Raw genomic sequence first — 18,652 nt, forward strand, 5'->3', positions numbered from 1 at the left:
ACCCCTTCTCTCTTAAGGTGTGTAATCAATCAACATCTACTGGAACTGAACAAAAAGGCAAAGCTTTAGGATATTCTGTATAGAGTTAAATGCTTGATAATTTTCTGGAGCTCTTTCTTCCTATAGCCATCCAAATAAAGCATTTAAACATCCTGAATCCCAAAATGAGTGTCAAAGATCATCCATAATTCACAACGGGCAAGCATGTGACATACTTACTAGATCCAGATATGTTCAAGTCTTTACATTCTTCAATTTTAGCATCACTGCCAAAATAGATTTTGATCTTGCCACTGTGAGCTTTATTGTCAAAGGTAATCTGGAGACACAAATGTATGGAAAGGTTACCGCCCAGCGGAAAGTATGGTATACTAGATAAACTCTGCTTCAAATATCACTGGCATCCGAACAGCATGCCAATTCAAAGATAATTCTGGGGTGCCTGGGTGGCTCAGTCAGTTGAGCGTCCAACTTCGGCCCAGGTCATGATCCTGTGCTTCGTGGGTTCGAGTCCCGCGTGGGGCTCTGTGCTGACCGGCTCAGAGCCTGGAGGCTGCTTCGGATTCTGTGTCTCCCTCTCTCTCTGCCCCTCCCCCATTCTGTCTGTCTCCCAAAAATAAACATTAAAAAAATTTTTTTTAAATAAAAAAAAATAGTACTGATGAAACTGTTCTCATCATGTGATTCCTTCACAAGTTTCTTTTTTTTTTTTTTCATTTTTTTTTATGTTTACTTACTTTTAACACAGAGACAGAGCATGAGCAGGGGAGGGGCAGAGAGAAAAGGAAACACAGAATCCAAAGCAGGCTCCAGGCTCTGAGCTGTCAGCACAGAGCCCGACACAGGGCTCGAACTCACAAGCCGTGAGATCTTGACCCGAGCCAAAGTCAGATGCTTAACCAACTGAGCCACCCAGGCGCCCCACAAGTTTCTATTATTAATGAAAGAATATGATCCAAAGGGTAGATATGTGGAATCTACTGAACCCATCGTACTGAGTCGTATTCAGGTTCAGAGAAATCTTGGAGCAAAACAACAACCATTAGTCCCAGGAACAAAAACAAGATTCACCAGTCTTTGACAAGGGAATACAATTATCTCATTTATGATACTGAATGGAATTTAAAAGCATTGGCTTCAACTTACTCCTTTGGGTATGAAATTCTAGGTCTTTGCTAGGGTTGGAAACTATTTTTCTGTTTGCTTCAAATGCTGCGTATAATGCTTTCAGAGGTGACAGACTGCTCCCAAGCTCCAGGCTGAATTTAAGATTTCCAAATGCCCTCAATCTTCCACATTATGTTTCTGTCATTTGGTTTACAAGCGATACGTGCTGAGTATCTTAAGGCTTGAGAGAAGTACGTTGGGGGCTTTCCTATGGGAGAATGAGGCCCCATGTGTGCCAGGCTTAGTGAAGGTATGCTCACAGCTCATAGGGACTGAAATGGGGCCTGCAGGTTTAATTCTCCAGCCTCTGGTTTGGTCCGAGTGATATTCTTGGATTACATAGAACATGGCTTATGTGTAGAGATGTGCAGGCACTTGGGGATTTAATTACAGATCACCTACACAGTCAGCCCTGTGAGCTCTTGGCCTGAGGATTTGGGGATTTTGTAATGTGTTTTGTAATGTGTAGGTCACCCCAGGGAGGTTAATCATGCTCTTCTCTGCCAGAGACATTCTTCCTCACCACATCTCAAGACTTATAATTACTTTTATCTCTTTGTTTATTTGTCTTCCGGTCTATCTCTTCCACTAGACTGTAAGCTTCCTGAGGGCCACTGCACCTCTTCAGCAGGTCAATGCCTGGTGCGTAGGAGGGACTCATTATGTATCTACTGATTGTTGTTGAATGGAGCACTCCTCTGAATTGCTGTAAGGGTGTCACAAACAACTGTCAGCTCAGCATTCAGTTTTGTCCCACGATAAAGGGGGGAGGGAGAAAGGGAAGGAGGGAGGGAAGGAGGGAGGGAAGGAGGGAGAGAAAGCATGAAATCCCATGAAATGGGGAGGCAAGTTATTCTCCTCATAGATATGAACACATTCTCTTCTACTGCGCATACCTTCTCCCAAAATAAAAGAAGCAACAACTAAGCCTTTGCAGACTGGCCCTCAATCAAGGGGGCAGTTTCTGCCTTGAGGTTTGAAAACATTCGCTACAATAGTTGCAAAGACCTTCCTTTGAAAATAGGAAAAACATCCTAGACACTTAAAACACTTGTCATAAACTTTTTTTCTAATGTATTAGGGGAGTAAGAGGTCAAAGCCAATTTTGAAAATTCCTCTTTCCAGCCCAGAAATCTGGCTTTAAAAGGCTGGAAAGGGCTTGCTTCATTTTCCAAAATAATGGTCTCTGGATCAACAATGCTAGAAAGTGTCATTAAGCTGTTTTAAACACCACTGCATCTACACATGTATACAGGCTGGTGTGTTTTACACTTGGCATCTACAACAGGAATAGAGAAAAAATAATAAAAACCAGCTTCAGAAAGACAGACACTTGCCGTATTATGAAAGACGTAACAGTCCGGTAACTCTCGGGAATGAATCGTCTGTAGGTCAATGCCTTTGAGGTGAAAGGAAATTTCAACTTGTAAGAGCCTGAATAAAAAATATTACAAGATATAAATTATCATAGTCTTACTATCCTACTCTGCTTTCCCCATCCTTGTCTCCTGGGAAGTGAGACTTAAAAAGGTATTTACCGATAAAATTCCAGTCTGAAGAATGACGAGTTCTTCCACTCCTGAGGGTATGTGGAGAGGTCTAAGTGAACACAATCTAGGGCAAGGAAACAAGAAAGACTGTTTCAGGTAAGAATCTAATGCTAAAAGGAGTGGGGCAAAGTGTGCTGAGAAGCAGGGTACTTAAAGTATCTCTCCACAAAATCCATATTTTTTGTAACAAGACCAGTAACTTTCCAGGAGAGAATCTGGAACTACCACTCTAACCACATGATCGAAGTTAATGTCACCAGTAAGGGGATAAACAGACATCATGCTCCTCCTGAAATAACTCACTATTTGTGTGGTATTCCTTCCCTAAATGCATAACCTCAATCAAGTCACAAAGAAACAGAAAAATCCAGTGAGGAATTTTCTACTCTTTTAAAATGTCAAGGTCATTTAAAAATAAAAGTTAAGGAACTTTATTTTGCTCCAGATTAAAGGAGATTAAAGTAATTTGACAACTAAATGCATTATGTGATCTTGGACCAGGAAAGTGGCAGGGGGTGTGTGGGACGGGCACAAGGGGTGGGGGTGGGGGGCATGGGTGGGCAGTTTTCTTTTTCTATAAAGAATAGGACAATTGATGAAATGTGAATAACGTTTGTATATTTTAGTGCCGTATCCATGTTGCTTCATGCTTTTGAACATGAAGCTGGTTATGTAGGAAAATGTTTGTGTTTTGGGGAAATGTACACTGGCCTATTACACAGGTAAAGAGACATCATGTCTGTACCTTACTCTTATACGTTTCAGGAGAAATATTTATACATTGGAAGAATGATAAAGCAAGTGTGGTAAAACGTTAGCCTTCGGAAAACCTAGATGAAGGGATACAAGGAAATCTTTGTGCTATTTTGCAACTTTTCTGTTAAGTCTGATGCTTTCCAAAATAAAAGAGAGAAAAGAAGCTTATGTTTTATTTAAGTAAAAACAAATTATGAGCTGTTAACTATAAAAGAATGATTCCAAGAACCTCACATAAAAATAGTCTCATCATTGTGTAGCTCAACACCTTGGCAGGAAAAGCAAGTAGGTCTAGAAACAGTGAGCGCCTTTCAAGGTCACAGAGCTCTGACACAGAATTGGGGGGAAGCCAGCCTGCCTGACTCCTGCCCAGGCTGTTGCTGCCCCTTCCTGCTGCCTTTGAAATGGAAACGCCAGGCCTCCTGCAGTGCCTGGTACTCAGAAAGTGCTCTAGAATCTTGGTAGACTCGATGGCTGATTCTTTAAGCATCTTCTCCCACTGGGCTTTGGAGCAGCAAAGACCTACCATCACTTGATCAGTATACGACCTTGGCTTAGCCACCTAGCGTGACTGAGCACCAGTTTCCTCGCTTGTAAAATGAAGGCCAGACTGATGATACTTAAGGTCCTTCTACCTTTACCATTCTTATTTGAAGATAAAGTAAAAGAAAACAAAACATTTAAACTAAATTGACTTGAGCCAAGTGGCTATACTCCAAAAAGAGGAGCATGTTCAAAATCTCTATGCCAGATACTGCCCTAGGTCTTTTTCTCCTGTATTTCACTCAATCTAAGATATTTGTTTTTTTCACTTTTAAAATATTTCTAAAATGGAAGAGTCTTTTTTTATTTGTATTAATTTATTTTCAAGTTAGCTGACATACAGCATCATCTTGGTTTCAGGAGTAGGACCCAGTGATTTGTCTCTTACATATGACACCCAGTGCTCATCCCAGCAAGCGCCCTCCTTAATGCCCATCACCCATTTAGCCCATCCCCCCACCTCCTCCCTCCAGCAACCCTCCATTTGTTCTCTGTATTTAACAGTCTCTTCTCTTATGGTTTGTCTCCCTCCCTAAAACAGAGAAGTCTTAAAAAACATTGATGGCATCTTAGATTCAGAGAAATACAACAGCATTTGTTAATTTTATACTGCATGTAAAATTCACCTTATAAAAAGTCTATTTGGTTATTCAAATTTTGTTATTGTAATTCTGGAGTTACACTTTTTCTAAATACACATTCAGAGCTCTCAGAAGGCCGGCTGACCTGATGTCACAGTCATTGCTAATGAGACCACCAAACACCTGATAGTAACAAAACCTAAGAACTGAGGGGTTTTTTTCCCTAAAGATGGCAAAAGCCCTAAGAAAAACATCAAACCTCAAAGGAAACAAACTGGTATTAGAGTAGCAGCCTCATCGCTCAAAGAACCTGATTTACAGAGCAGAATACTGCAGTGAATGAAATAACAACCCTCTCAGAGATAAAAGGAAGGCAGATTATATATGTTCTTTAAAAAACAAGGAAAATGATGAAATGGTCATGATGCCTCATGCTGAGAACATGTAGAAAGGACAGGATAAGAAATTCAAAATCTGTGTTACAGAAAATGAAGCACTATTGTATTAGAATGACAGCCACCTAAATGTTGTAAAAACATTTTTAAATGGATTTATAACAGTCCCCCCAGTGACGCTAAACTATAAAGCTACAGGTCTAGAGGCAAGATATGTCCACAGCATGAATTAAGGGAAACCCTTAGCTTGAAATGCACATTCAATCATGCAACTAAATATAGACCCACACAGAAAGTGGGCATACAGGCTGAGCACACCAAAGGATGATTATCTTAATAATAAAGATGATGCAAAACTCATGAATAGGTAATCTAGAACAGCTTCTACTAATTCACCTATACAAACTCACCAATTGCCTCACCAATGGAGTCTAACTCAATTCCTACTTCTATCATGTGCAGGCTTCCTCCAGTGTGTCTGAGAAAAGAAAGTCTAAAATTCGGTATCAAGTATTTTAAGAATATTCTTTACATCTTTTGAATAGATATGTCAAAAGGTTCTCTTTGACAAGTTACATTTAATAAGTCAAAAATACAACTAACTTGCTAAAACAGTCTCTCTTAAAATAAAGTCAAATTAAAAACCAACTTCTCTCCATTTGGTTAAAACTACTTCATATTCTGATAGAAGGAAAATGAACAAGGATACTACTGCCCAGTGGTCAGGTAATAAATCCTGCTGTCTGGCACTGCCTGTCTTGCCTAGCCACTGAGACTGACGTTGGCCACATTTCTTTCATCAATTTTCCAAGAAAAATCAATTGAGGAAAATGGCATATGAATCACTGGAAAATAGTGGTAAGATGCATCTTAATTAAGTCACACATTTTTAAGAGGACAAGGGGCGTTTCAAGGCTGCTGGCCACAGAACCACGCCACTGACACCTTGATGATCTCTGAAAGCAACCTGGGACCTTTGATAGTCCTGGCTTATGGTCTGTTTCCTTCAGAGTCAAGAGCATGGGACAAATTTACTCATGAAGAGTTTCTGAACAGGAAGCCTGTGGAAACAGACTCAGAACCTCTGGTTTGAAGTAGGCACCACACTCAGTGCAGAGCCCAACGCAGGGCTTGAATTCATGACCCTGAGATCAAGACCTGAGCTGAGATCAAGAGTCAGACGCTTAACCGACTAAGCCACCCAGGCATCCCTCAGAACCTCTGTTTTATAGAGGTGTTCTTCTATTATTTTACCAAAGTGTCCTAAATTGGATTGTAGGAAGTATGGTCAAATGAACCGTGCAATACTCTCTTTTTCATAAAACCATTTCACAATTAAAATGCTCCTAGGACCCCTACTCCAGAACTGTTCACTTCTTGAGGAGTCATGACTGATCAATCTTTGTAGCACATAACCCCAGTACATAAAACAGGAAGTGCCTCGGGCACAGTAAGTATACAGCAGAGATTTGTTAAATGAATGACAACCACCCCCCCTCCAGAGTCTTAAGTCAACCACTTTGCATTTACATATGATGTGCTTTTAAATTCTTAACAGAATGGCACAAAATACTTCTACTTGATTAGATACTGACTTTTTGCCAAGCCATCTCCTAAAAGAGAAAATGAGTTGCTAACCACAATTCATCTTTGAAGAACATGAATGTATTTAACATATAATAGCAAGAGCACCAAACATTTTAACATGCATTATTTCATTTATAAATATAGACTCTTATTTTTTTTTTCAAAAGCCTAATTGCCTCCTCATGGAGGGAAAACCTTAACAAACAGGAAACACCTGTGCATTTACCTCAACTCCCCCCACCCCCCCCAACAATCTTGAGTTGTACCAAGAAGTTCCATAAATGCTCCCCAGTCCTATGGCAGTAAACCTGCAGTTTCCTGAGGCAGCGCCCTTTGCAGGCATATGTTAAAGCCCCAACTATGTTAGTTAGCTTAGCGAAGCAAAGTTGATCCATTTGAGCTGTCAGCACATGAGGGGATGTTTGTTCTTACCGCAGAAGATGATAAAGGCATATAATGAAATTATCACCACATTACCTACTTCAATGTCGCTGTCAATATTCAGTGTCTCATTAGAAGGAAACATGGTCCCTTTCTTGTAATGCTGCTTACAGACTTTTAAGCCAATTCTATTGTCTTCGTTTTCTCCATAACCAAGGGTCCCCAGGGATATGTTCTTTAGCTGATGATACTATTAAGAATAGTTAAATAAAAATACTTATGAGCTTTTAAGAGTTTCATCAGGAGTTACAACATATGGAATACACTTTTAGCTATTTTAAATTGTGTATATCAAAGCCCTCAATGGAACTCCCCCGTGTAAAATACCACAAGGTGATTTTCTCAGGTTGGGCAGGAAACACCCTGCCTCACGGAACTCAGAACCCAAGTAAACATGCCGACAGAGGCTCCCCCCTCACTGAGAGCCAAAGCTGAGGTGCCCTGACCTCACAGCAGACTACTGTCCCCTGGCTCCAACCCCCATCTTAGAAAACCACACTGGCCTCCAGGCGGTTCCTGGAGCTCACCAGGCACATTCTTGCCTGGGCCTTTGCTGTTCCTTCTGCCTAGAACCCTGTGTTATCTAATTGCTGGTTCACTCCTTCAGATCTTGAGTCAAATATCACCGCTTCAGCCAGGCCTTTCCCTTACTACCCAGTGAAAGTTGCAAACATCCATCAGCAGCACACAGGCTCCACCAGGCACTGCCAGTCTCCTCCTCTGCTTTATTTCACAGCAGTTATCACTTTCTGACATACCACTCAGGACCCAAGCCATCCACACCCCACAGCTCACAGTAATGAACACAACTTACATTATCTTACATGAACTTACGGTAGCTCTCGTCAACAGGACGCTACCATCTGCCTATCTGCACTAACAGGGCTTCATTAACATGTCTGTCATTCCAGGAAACTTTTGTCCAGGAACATAACAGCTACAAATAACTCTATTGTTTATTTCAGGAACATCCAAAACAACTCATTTAGACTGATCATCAATTTGAAGATTTAATCTAATTAATTCCAAGACTCTTTGAAACCATGCCCCTCTCCCCACAAACCCTCACCTTGTTGTGTCCACCAATCTGAAACCATGGCATCATGTCTTTAGCCAATTCTAATAGAGCTCTCCCCTCACATTGAAAGACCCACCCTAAATCAGACTTCAAAATCTGTATTTGGACTTTGCCCTCTTCACCCAAGGCACTGATGAGTAGTCAAGGGAGTGTCTCCTGTATTTCCGTCAACAAGCTCAGTTTTACCAACATGTTTTCCAGGTGGTGTTTTCAGGCAGCTAGCATTCAGTGCTACCTATTTCACTTCATTTGTGTGGCTCTCTCCTCCAGAATTAAGTTCTATAAGAACGGGGCTTTTGTTCATTGTATTCATGATGTTTTCCCAATGTCTAGAACAGTACTCGTACATACTAAGCCCCCAAATATTTATTGAAGGAGAAAAAGAAAAAATAAGATTAACGATCTCTCTCCCCTAAATGCTTTCTTCAAGGTCCATCAATCTGGTTTCTCAATACCTGCTTAGATACAACTATATCATATCCTACTCTATATTCATAAGATTCAGCTAGGCTTACTAATGGTAAGACATCAAAACCGAGATCCTAGAATCTTAGATTTGGTATCTCATTCATCAAATCTTCTGAGATTATAAATCTACTCTTGGCTATTTGAACTGGAGTAATCTCCCAAAAGTAGTGGGAATAAAGGGACAAATAAAAAACATAAACCTTTAAGAAAAATGTTACGCAGGCAAAAGGTATTGTGTGGAAATGTAGCCGGAGAAATAGCAATGAACATTTTTTGGCAGACTGCAAAATTTAAATTAGAATAATTTAATATGTGTGTGTGTGTGTGTGTGTGTGTGTGTGCGTGTATTTTTTTTTTTTTTTTGCTAAAACAACAAGGTCAAGTGTCAATATATTCTTAAAGCATAAGTCATTCCCAACAAAACTCTTACCTGACTGAGAGCAAAAAAGATGCTTTCGTAGGCCTCCTCTTGGGTATACACACTGCAACTATAGTCATCTTCATCTGTGCCAGAATATCCTTTCAGAAACAAGTGCTTAAAAGCAACAGTGTTCTCTTCTTTGAAAGCAACCACAAGCTGGTTACTTAGACCAAAACGAACAAGCTAGAAAAGGAAATCAAATAGGAAGATGTAATTTTTACCATTTACCAGGGCAGGCAAATGCATTCTTATTATCATCACACCCCCCCCCCCCCAAACATCAGCAAGAAAAATCTCACTGCTTTGGTGTTTACTAACCACGTTAGTGTCAAAATACAAGTCCCAAAGAAGAACAACCTCGTCAAACTAGATCAGCAATTCAAAATAGTGTAAAATTAGAGGAAATGACCACTGGGATTGTTTTACCTCCCGGAGGTCAAACCCATTCACTGTCACCAAGCACCCACCTTCTGGGGATAAAACTCCCACTTATTCTCCCTTATGCTGTATCCCAGCCTGAGCGTGGGCACCAAGGGCTCTCTCTCTTTATCAGGAGGGAATGTGTTCTCCCTGCCTTTCTTGGAGTCCAATAAGTGGGGACAATTAGCAGGCAGTAAATGTTTACCAAAAAAACCCAGGAAATTACACACTCGGCTACACACATCAACAACCTCTCCTTCCCTCTCTCTCATGCACACATGCACGTGCACACACATGCAATGGCAGAAGACAAGTCAAACCTTCATAAGTCCTGTCCCCCACATCCTTCCCCATCTACTCACTTCATCTTCTCATCTGCTTTGAAGACAATACAAGTCCAAAAATTTTGCCCCAAGTCTTCATCCCACCAAATACCCAAAACGACTTGGGACTTGGTTTCTTCAGCAAGTCGACTAGATGACTGTGGCCCTTCTGTTATTTGCTGTCACCCCATGTTTGGATATGACAGACTGTGTGGCTCTGAACAAGACATCAACTCATGAATCTTTCAGGTGAAACAAACGTTAATCTGCATCTGCCAACGTACACGTTGTTTTTTAGTGATTTTAATTTTTTAGCTTTTAAATTTTGCCTGACTTTTTGGAAAGGCTGAATAATTAAAAGTAACAGCTACCATTTTTCAGCAATTATTATAGTCCAGGCACTTTACTAACTGCATTACAAGCACTATCTCAGTTGCTAACACAAGATAAGGTGGTCATCCTCACTTTACAAATGTGGAAACTGAGACTTAGCCACATTAAATTGCCCTAAGGCACCTAACTAGAATGAAAGCCAGGTCTAACTCCAAAGTCACTTGACTACACTATGCAATTTCCCTCCATCGAAGAATTTGTCTTTGGGACTCTTCTAATGGAAAAGAATTTAGGTGCTAGCTTCCCAGAATTGCAACTACTGTTTGAAAATGTACTTAGATGACACTCATTAGCATCTGAGCCTCACCAGGTCACATTCCTCAAATACTAAGTCAAAGGATTGAGCAATTGTTAAAGCCCAGCCAGTCTAAGGAAAATATCAGAAAAGAAGCCCCACCTCATCCAACCTGTGCTGGCAATCAGGCAATGGAAAACTAAAGGCTTTTCTGAGCACATAACATCTGTCAGTGGTGCCCGTAGGAGATGCCGGAAAAGGTCAGGTTGCTTTTTGAAAGCCGAAAGTAAACCAGGGAACCCATACACACATGATTGTTTCAAAGTTTTACTAACAACTGATACACAAATGAAAAAAAAACAAAAAAACAAAACTGGTATACACACACACACACACGAATTAAGTTCTTCAATCAAAGTCTGCCGAGTGCTTACTCTGTGCTGAGCTGGGATACAATGTGAGCAAGATCGAGTTGCATAGTGTTGAATAACAGGTCTTACTATTGAGTGCCAGGGACTGTGCCTAAAAGTTACATTTTTTTTTTTTTTTTTTACTTAACTATCCAACACCCTATGAGGAGGATATTACACTGGGCTCCACAAGGACAGGATTTTTTTTTTTTTCTTTTCTTCCCCTCTACTCAGGAACTGGAATAGTACCCATCACAATGTCAGAGTCAAATACTGAATCCGTTGATAAATATAATCCCATTTTGCACACATGAAGTCTGAAGTCAAGGAATTTATCCAGGTTGGAACAGCTAGAAGGTATCAGAATGAGGATACAAATACATCTATTAGGTTTCCACATTCATCCTGTTGACCACCTGGCCACCCTTCTTCTCAAACGGAGATACTGCCAACTTCACTCTAGAAGCAGGGATATTCAACCCAATCCTTCCACACTCAGACTGAAGCTTAAACATGCATGTGCACACTCATGCACACACACACACACACACACACACACACACACACACACACTGTGTGGGGAATGGATAACTTAACCAAGAATGTGGCATACTATTTGCTGCCTTTTTAAGCTACCACCTTATTTAAACTCAAAGCTCATCAACTCAACTTTGGGAATGAGAGAACAGAACCACTCCCATCTGGCATCAGGAACAAGAAATCTCCTCCATTCTATTATTCAGAGAACAAGCTAAGATCCACCTATGTGGCCCAGCATCAGGTTAAGGTTGGGATTTTCAAAGCGTCTGTTAGTAGAGAAGAGAAACCCTAGGGAGGAGATCATAAGTCCCAGTCCTGCTATGGCAGAACCCTACACTCCCTATGGGGCAAGAGTAAGGAGATGACGCAATTGGTCAAATAGTTGACAGAAAAATAGTTGACAGAAAAATAGCCCCATCAACTAGCCCTTAAGATTTGCTGAAACTATAAGTCAGAAAAATTCTTACACATTAAGTGCAGCCTGGCAAAATTATGAATTTAAGACCTGATTGTGAAATGAGTGTAGGAGAAAATATTCTGTACCAGGTAAAAAAAAAAAAAAAAAAAAAAAAAAGATATTGCTCTAATAATGTACAAAGAATATGGGAGGGAAAGCATAGAACGAGCAAAAGAATGTGAACATCTCTCTGAAGGTTATAAATTACTGCAGAACGCAGAATAGGAATGTCTTTAAAAAAAAAGTTTCCTTCTCATCAACCCTGATAAAATGCCACCCATCTCATTAGACTTGAGGATGGAGTATTAAGAGACAGAAAAAGAGGAGGAAGGACAAGTGGGATTTGAAGGAAAGAAAGGTATTTGAGAAATCTGCTCCAATTAGATATCACCCAGGTAGCAAAACTTATTAGAATGATCCTCCAGCGGAGCAAGAGTTGAATCCCTCTCAACTTTGTCAGGGGAGACAGGGTACACTCACAGAATAAATAAACCATCAATTCCCAGAAACAGTCTCCTAAAAGTGAAAGCAGTGAGATAGACAGCAAGGGGGACTAGTGTGCCAAGGAAAGCCACGTGTTGAGTGGTCAGGCAAGACTGGTGGGGGACTTCCAATGGCACCTGCAAGATGATGGAGAAAAGTCCACTCTGGATTTGGTGGAGCAAACAGGGCGGGGATGAGAATCCCTGGGTGCATCCACCTGGCTGGGATCTGGGCAGGAAACAACAGATGAAAGCCCATTGGAAGGGCAAGTTGAAGGAGACTGTGGAAATCTAAATTTCAAGCTACACAGTCAAGATTTTCTTCTGCAGGAAATGGGTACCACAAAAGTTTCTGAGCAGGAGCGTGACCCAATGAAGGCATTCTAAGAAGAATTCATTTGATATTAGCATTTAACAGACTGGTATGTATGTAGATAATAAAGGGAGGTATAAGACAAAGTCTGGAAGCAGCCTGGTTAACTTGCCTGTATTCCTAGACTGCACAATGAGAACAGGACCCAGGTCTGGAATAAAAACAATCTGAGAATAAGAATGCAGACTCCAGAGTCAGACCAAGGGGCTCCAATCCGACTCTACCACTTACCAACGGAATGGTCACAATCAGGTTACTTCCTCTCTTTGGCCCCATTTCCTCATCCACAAGAATCGGGCAGTAACTAACCCCACCTCACAGGGTTGCGGTGAGGATGAAATGAGTTAACACACATAAAGCACTTGTGTCTGGCACATGGTGAAGGCTACACCACATGTTACATCTCAGCAGCAGTAACGTATTGACAGCTGTATTCCCAACAGAATACACAGCACAGGTTGTGCTTCAAACATACTTTAAATGAACAAGAGAAGAGTCTGTGCCAGAGACAGAAGATAGTGAGTGTGGCAAAACATAAGTTGACACGGTTTTGAAGGAAGAATCCGGGGGATTTAATAGATACCAGGACGAAGAAGGTAAGTCAAAGATGGTGATATTCTGTGCCTGGATAAGCTAGAGTTCTAGTAACATTAATAGACCAAGAAGCTGAATGGAAAGCTGGTTTGGCCAGAGAAGAAAGTGGGAAACAATTAAAATTAACCAAATGAAACAGGGGACATTATCTCTCCTCCTTCCATGTAATACTAATAATGCACCCACTTTATAGGATGCCAAAAGTAAGACTTCAAGACCAAGAATTAAAATGAAAAATAATTTTAAATGGAGAAAGTCAAGCATACATATTTAACAGTGGCCCTGTATCTCAATTTTGTTGGTTTTTTTTAAGCTTGTTTGTTTTAAAGCAACTTGGTTACCCTAAAACTTGATGCACTGAAAGCATGTTATACAGTGAAATACCCTCTTTATGATCACAGAATAAAGATGCAACTTCAGTTACAGCAGGAACTTCCTCTCATCTCTAAGACTATATGAAGGTATTTTTAGCAAGGTATTTATTTTTGTGTTCCAGAAATAACATCTTTTTAAAAAATATTGTTTAATTTTTAATTTCTATTTATTAGAGCAAGTAGGGAGAGGGACAGCAGGAGACAGAGAATCTCAAGCAAGCTTCATGCTCAGCATGGATCCCACAACCCTGGGGTCATGACCTGAGCGGAAATCAAGAGCCGGACACTCAGTCGACTGAGCCACCCAGGTGCCTCCAGAAATAACATCTTTATAAACATCTTTGCATGGATAACAGAATGATTATTTCATTCTGGAACCAAATACCCCAAATCAGTAGAGTTTCTAAAAGGGTATGCATTTTAAATGTACTTACCTAGAGAGGCACCCCCCTCAAAAAAAAAAAAAAAAAAAAAAAACTGGTTCCAAACCACAGTCTCAAAAACTAGATGACAACTTTGATGGCTGTAGTGATGCTGGTGATTAAGTCTCAAGGATATAAGGGCACCTGGGTGGCTCAGTTGGTTAAGCGTCTGCCTCTTGATTTCAGCTCAGGTCATGATCTCACGGTTCGTGAATTTGAGCCCTGCATCAGGCTCTGTGCTGACGGTCCAGAACCTGCTTGGGCTTCTCTCTCTCTTTCTCAAAAATAAATAACTTAAAAAAATATGAAACTCAACAGAAGATCCCAGTGTGTAGCCTTTGTGTGCTCCTGCTAGATGGGGTGGAGGTGGGTAAGCGTTTACTTAAAGCACTTAGCTACTGATGGAAGGGAGACAGCGTTCTGATAAATCCCAACACAGAACAGTCAAAAATGCGGATTTCAAAAGTGTATTTGAATGAAGATGAGAAATTCGAAGGACACCATCACCTGGGATTGAGCAGATTTTGCCAGTCTACGTGCTTCACTCGGATACAGAACTCCACCCCCACCCCCACAGACATACAGGTCTACTATTCTATACAGATCTATGATTTATCTGTATTTACCTCATAATCCCTTACTAAAACAAGGTCCTCATCAAAACTGAACTTCAACCTACCCTCTGCCCTCCAGAGTCAACATAATTTTACAGTTTTATGAACTTGAGTGTGGACTTTTCAGAACAAAAGTTAAGGGCGGAACACCTGAAAACTGTTTCACCTTGTGGTAAGGGAAAAAAAAAATCCCCGAATAAACTGATAATATGAATTACCTGCGTGGTGACCATGGCTATCTTCAAAATCTGCAGCCCCAGCTTCCACGGGATCTGGTGTCGGGCTCGGTATTTTTCACAAGGGTTCATGAAATAAAACTTCAGGTCTTCCCGCAGACATTCCTCTTTCACCTCAGAATCAAGATGAGCCATTGCATTTCTGCCACACAAGACCAATTTTTAAATTAGCAGAACATCTTGTTCATCAGAGAGTTTCTGAATAATGCTTTCCATTTGTGTTCTTTACCCATTCTTACAAGCAAAATTCTCTCTCCAAACAGTAACCTCCTTTTCTCTTTAGAAATCTGAAAATTATTCAGGACCCTCTATCACCTGCCTTTCCACATAGTTTTTCATCTTGTTCAAAATAGCCATTCTCAAAAAATTTGTAAGAACAGGATTTTATTTGCAAGACTCATCAATTCCTACCTCTCAACATATAGCATTCACCTGTCACTGGAATACTAACAAAAACTAGATAGGATAGTTTCATGATACTCCAGGTACGAAACCACAGAAATTTAGCAAAGACTAATGGAATTATATTGCCATGAAAATAGAGAATCTTTGTTCTATAATGCTGTACTCAATGATTATGCCCCTTCTTTTGATTATACAGCAGTGATTACAAGATTCAAAATGTAGATACCTTTAAAAAGTTAAAATAGTATCTGTTTATGCCTAGTCAATTATTTGTGTCACCTTACATTAGTAAAGTTTTCTTTTACTAACTATTTTGAGGACAGTGGACTCAGAAATGGGCATGTGACTCAAGCTAGGCCAAAAAGAACCAATGAGTTATGGTCACAAGACTGTGATTATATCTGATGGGAGAAATGCCATCCTTCCAACTAAGTTGTTGTCGAATTGGGGCGTGCAAAACAATCCACTGGCAGTATAGAAAGTATTAGTATTTCTATTTTATTCTTTCCTTTTTTAAATGTGTTTTATACTTTAATCTTTTATTTTACATAAACTCTACACCCAACATGCAGCTCAAACTCACTACCCTGAGAGCAAGAGTCGTATGCTCTACTGAGCCAGCCAGGTGCCCCTATTTTATTCTTTACCTTAAAAAAAAAAAAAAAAAACTGAACTCTACTAATAATTAATACAACATGGAATAATAGTGGTATATAATGGCATATAATTTATAAATAACATGTGCTTAACTTTTACCATTGGATACATAATCAACAAAGTTTGCAGATCATAGACTTAAAGCAAAGGCTGTGAGTCTGGAGTCTGTGAAAGCCACCTTGCCATCATAAAAGAGCAAGTCAGAGAGTGAAGCTAACACAGAACAGACAAAAGATAGACACTAAGCCTAATGGCAATACTTGAGTTCCTTGATCCAGCTGTACCTGAAGCCATTCATCTCAAGACTTTCAATTTGAGCTAATAAATACTCTTTGAGGCTTAAGCTAGTTTAAGTTAGACTTCTGTTTCTCACAACAGGAAGTGTCTTGATGGCAAATTTAATGAATAAATTTTACTAAGTTCAGCCAATCACTCAAAGTACTCATCTCTAGGGAAGTTTCTATAATTGGGGGTCATTTGTGGGCACCTTTTCACCTGAAATATCTGAATGACCTATTTTTATACTGACTTCAGATCTACATTATCCACCCCAATTAAGAAGTTTTAAAGAAGACTAAAAAGGAAAGACTATTTTAAGGCTTATATTAAACTATTTAAGGCTTATACTCAGTTAATAATTTTCTATTTTTAAATTGATTTTTAGACCTTCTATTTCCAGAAATAGTAGGCTAGGTTATTCATAATTCACCTGCTGGGCAGAAGGAAGGGAAAAAAAGGAAGGAAGGAAGGAAGGAAGGAAGGAAGGAAGGAAGGAAAAGAAGGAGGAAGAATGTAAGAAAGGGGAAAGGAAAAAGAAAGGAAGGGGAGGAAGAGGGATGTTAGAAAGAAAGGGAAAGAAAAAGAAAGAAGAGAGAGAAGTCAGAAGTCAGAAGTCAGATGCAGTCAAAATGCATATTTCTTTTGGGGAGTGCGGGAAGTTAGAGGAAATACCTGTAAAAGACTAAAGAATCAGAAGTAGAACAATATGTCCTAGAGATCTAACACATGATATAGTGAATATAAACAGTAATGCTGTATTATAAACATCAAACTAGCTAACAGACTAGATCTTCAAATTATCCCCACCACAAAAAAGAAATGATAGGGGCGCCTGGGTGGCTCAGTCAGTTAACTGTCCGACTTCGGCTCAGGTCATGATTCACAGTTTGTGAGTTCAAGCCCCGCGTTGGGCTCTGTGCTGACAGCTCAGAGCCTGGAGCCTGCTTCGGATTCTGTGTCTCCTTCTCTCTCTGCCCCTCCCGCACTTGTGCTCTGTCTTTGTCTCTCAAAATAAATAAATGTAAAAAAAAAAAAAAATTTTTTTTAAAAGAAATGATAATTCTGTGAGGGACAGAGAAGCTAACTATTGCTATGGTGGCCATTATATTACAATATATACATGCAACAAATCAACATGTTGAACACCTGAAATTTGTACAATGATATATGTCAAATATATTTAAATTAAAAAAAACTTGTAATAAAGTTTCTAAACCTGTAAACTTGTAAAAATGGTTCTCAGAACACTTAAAAATTTTTGAAAGCAAGGAACGCCTGGTCTAGTCTTGGGGAGAACCTGGAGAAGTGCGGGCACGTGTACTGAGGCTTCAGTCTGCAGCCCTGGGAAAGGGGAGTGAAGGAGCCAGGGTTCAAGGCCCAAAATCCATCCAAGACCTGCTAGGAGATCCTCCTCAGATGTAGACAGGGGTCCCAAAGTGCTAGCACCTTATCAGAAAAATAACTAGCAACGGGGCGCCTGGGTGGCTCAGACGGTTAAGCGGCCGACTTCAGCTCAGGTCACGATCTCACGGTCCGTGAGTTCGAGCCCCGCGTCGGGCTCTGGGCTGATGGCTCAGAGCCTGGAGCCTGCTTCAGATTCTGTGTCTCCCTCTCTCTCTGCCCCTCCCCCATTCATGCTCTGTCTCTCTCTGTCTCAAAAATAAATAAAACGTTAAAAAAAAAAGAAAAATAACTAGCATTAAAACTGCCTGTCCCCAAGCTTAGAGCACTACAGAAAAGGCCAAAGTAGTTTCAAATAAAAGAAAAGGAAATTTAAGAAACAGGCCCATCCTGAGAAATGATGTCCACAACACAGCCCTTTGCGCCTCACACCTGGATGAGCCAGAGAACATCAAACCAAGCTTGCTTGGTTTCAAACTGAAACTGCCCTCCATCTCCCAGCAAACTCACACAGACTTCTCTGGAGGTTCATCCTAGGACTTGGGCACTCTAACAAATAACTTGGAAAACACATTCATCAGCTGGGAGTAAGACATAACCAAGCACATGAGGAAACCAAGCAATATGGAACAGCCTACTTAGAAACAGGAGCAGAGGGGCGCCTGGGTGGCTCAGTCATTTGGGCGTCCGACTTTGGCTCAGGTCATGATCTCAGGGTCCATGAGTCTAAGCTCCACGTCAGGCTCTGCACTGACAGCTCAGAGCCTGGAGCCTGCTTCGGATTCTGCGTCTCCCTCTCCCTCTCCCCTGCTTGTGCTCATTCTGACTGTGTGTCTCAAAAATAAATAAAAATGTTTAAAAAAGAAAGAAAGAAAGAAAAAGAAACAGGGAGCTGAAAAAGAGCCAAGTATATCAGAATCAGACACAGGTTAGAAGACTCATGCTCAGCATATTGAAAGACAAGAATAGGTACAAATACCTCTAAGACCAACTTGGGGAAAACAAAAAATACTTTCAGAAATGAAGAATCAATGACCACATGAGTCTCAT

General features: G+C 40.4%; 1 protein-coding gene across 3 annotated transcripts in view; it reads right to left on the reverse strand.

Moving 5' to 3' along the window:
* The window catches only part of MCOLN2 (mucolipin TRP cation channel 2), a 56,796-nt gene that overhangs the window by 23,147 nt on the left and 14,997 nt on the right, over nucleotides 1-18,652 (reverse strand). For all 3 annotated transcript variants that reach the window (XM_042952436.1, XM_042952438.1, XM_042952437.1), the window contains exons 2-7: nucleotides 14,843-15,002; nucleotides 8,997-9,170; nucleotides 7,057-7,210; nucleotides 2,706-2,781; nucleotides 2,505-2,601; nucleotides 220-319 (exon numbers count right to left, since the gene is read on the reverse strand). In XM_042952436.1, the coding sequence (XP_042808370.1) occupies nucleotides 220-319; nucleotides 2,505-2,601; nucleotides 2,706-2,781; nucleotides 7,057-7,210; nucleotides 8,997-9,170; nucleotides 14,843-15,002 (761 nt within the window). The remainder of the gene's footprint in view (nucleotides 1-219; nucleotides 320-2,504; nucleotides 2,602-2,705; nucleotides 2,782-7,056; nucleotides 7,211-8,996; nucleotides 9,171-14,842; nucleotides 15,003-18,652) is intronic.

This window comes from Panthera leo, chromosome C1 (genome assembly GCF_018350215.1).
Source record: "Panthera leo isolate Ple1 chromosome C1, P.leo_Ple1_pat1.1, whole genome shotgun sequence".
Classification (NCBI taxonomy): domain Eukaryota; kingdom Metazoa; phylum Chordata; class Mammalia; order Carnivora; family Felidae; genus Panthera; species Panthera leo.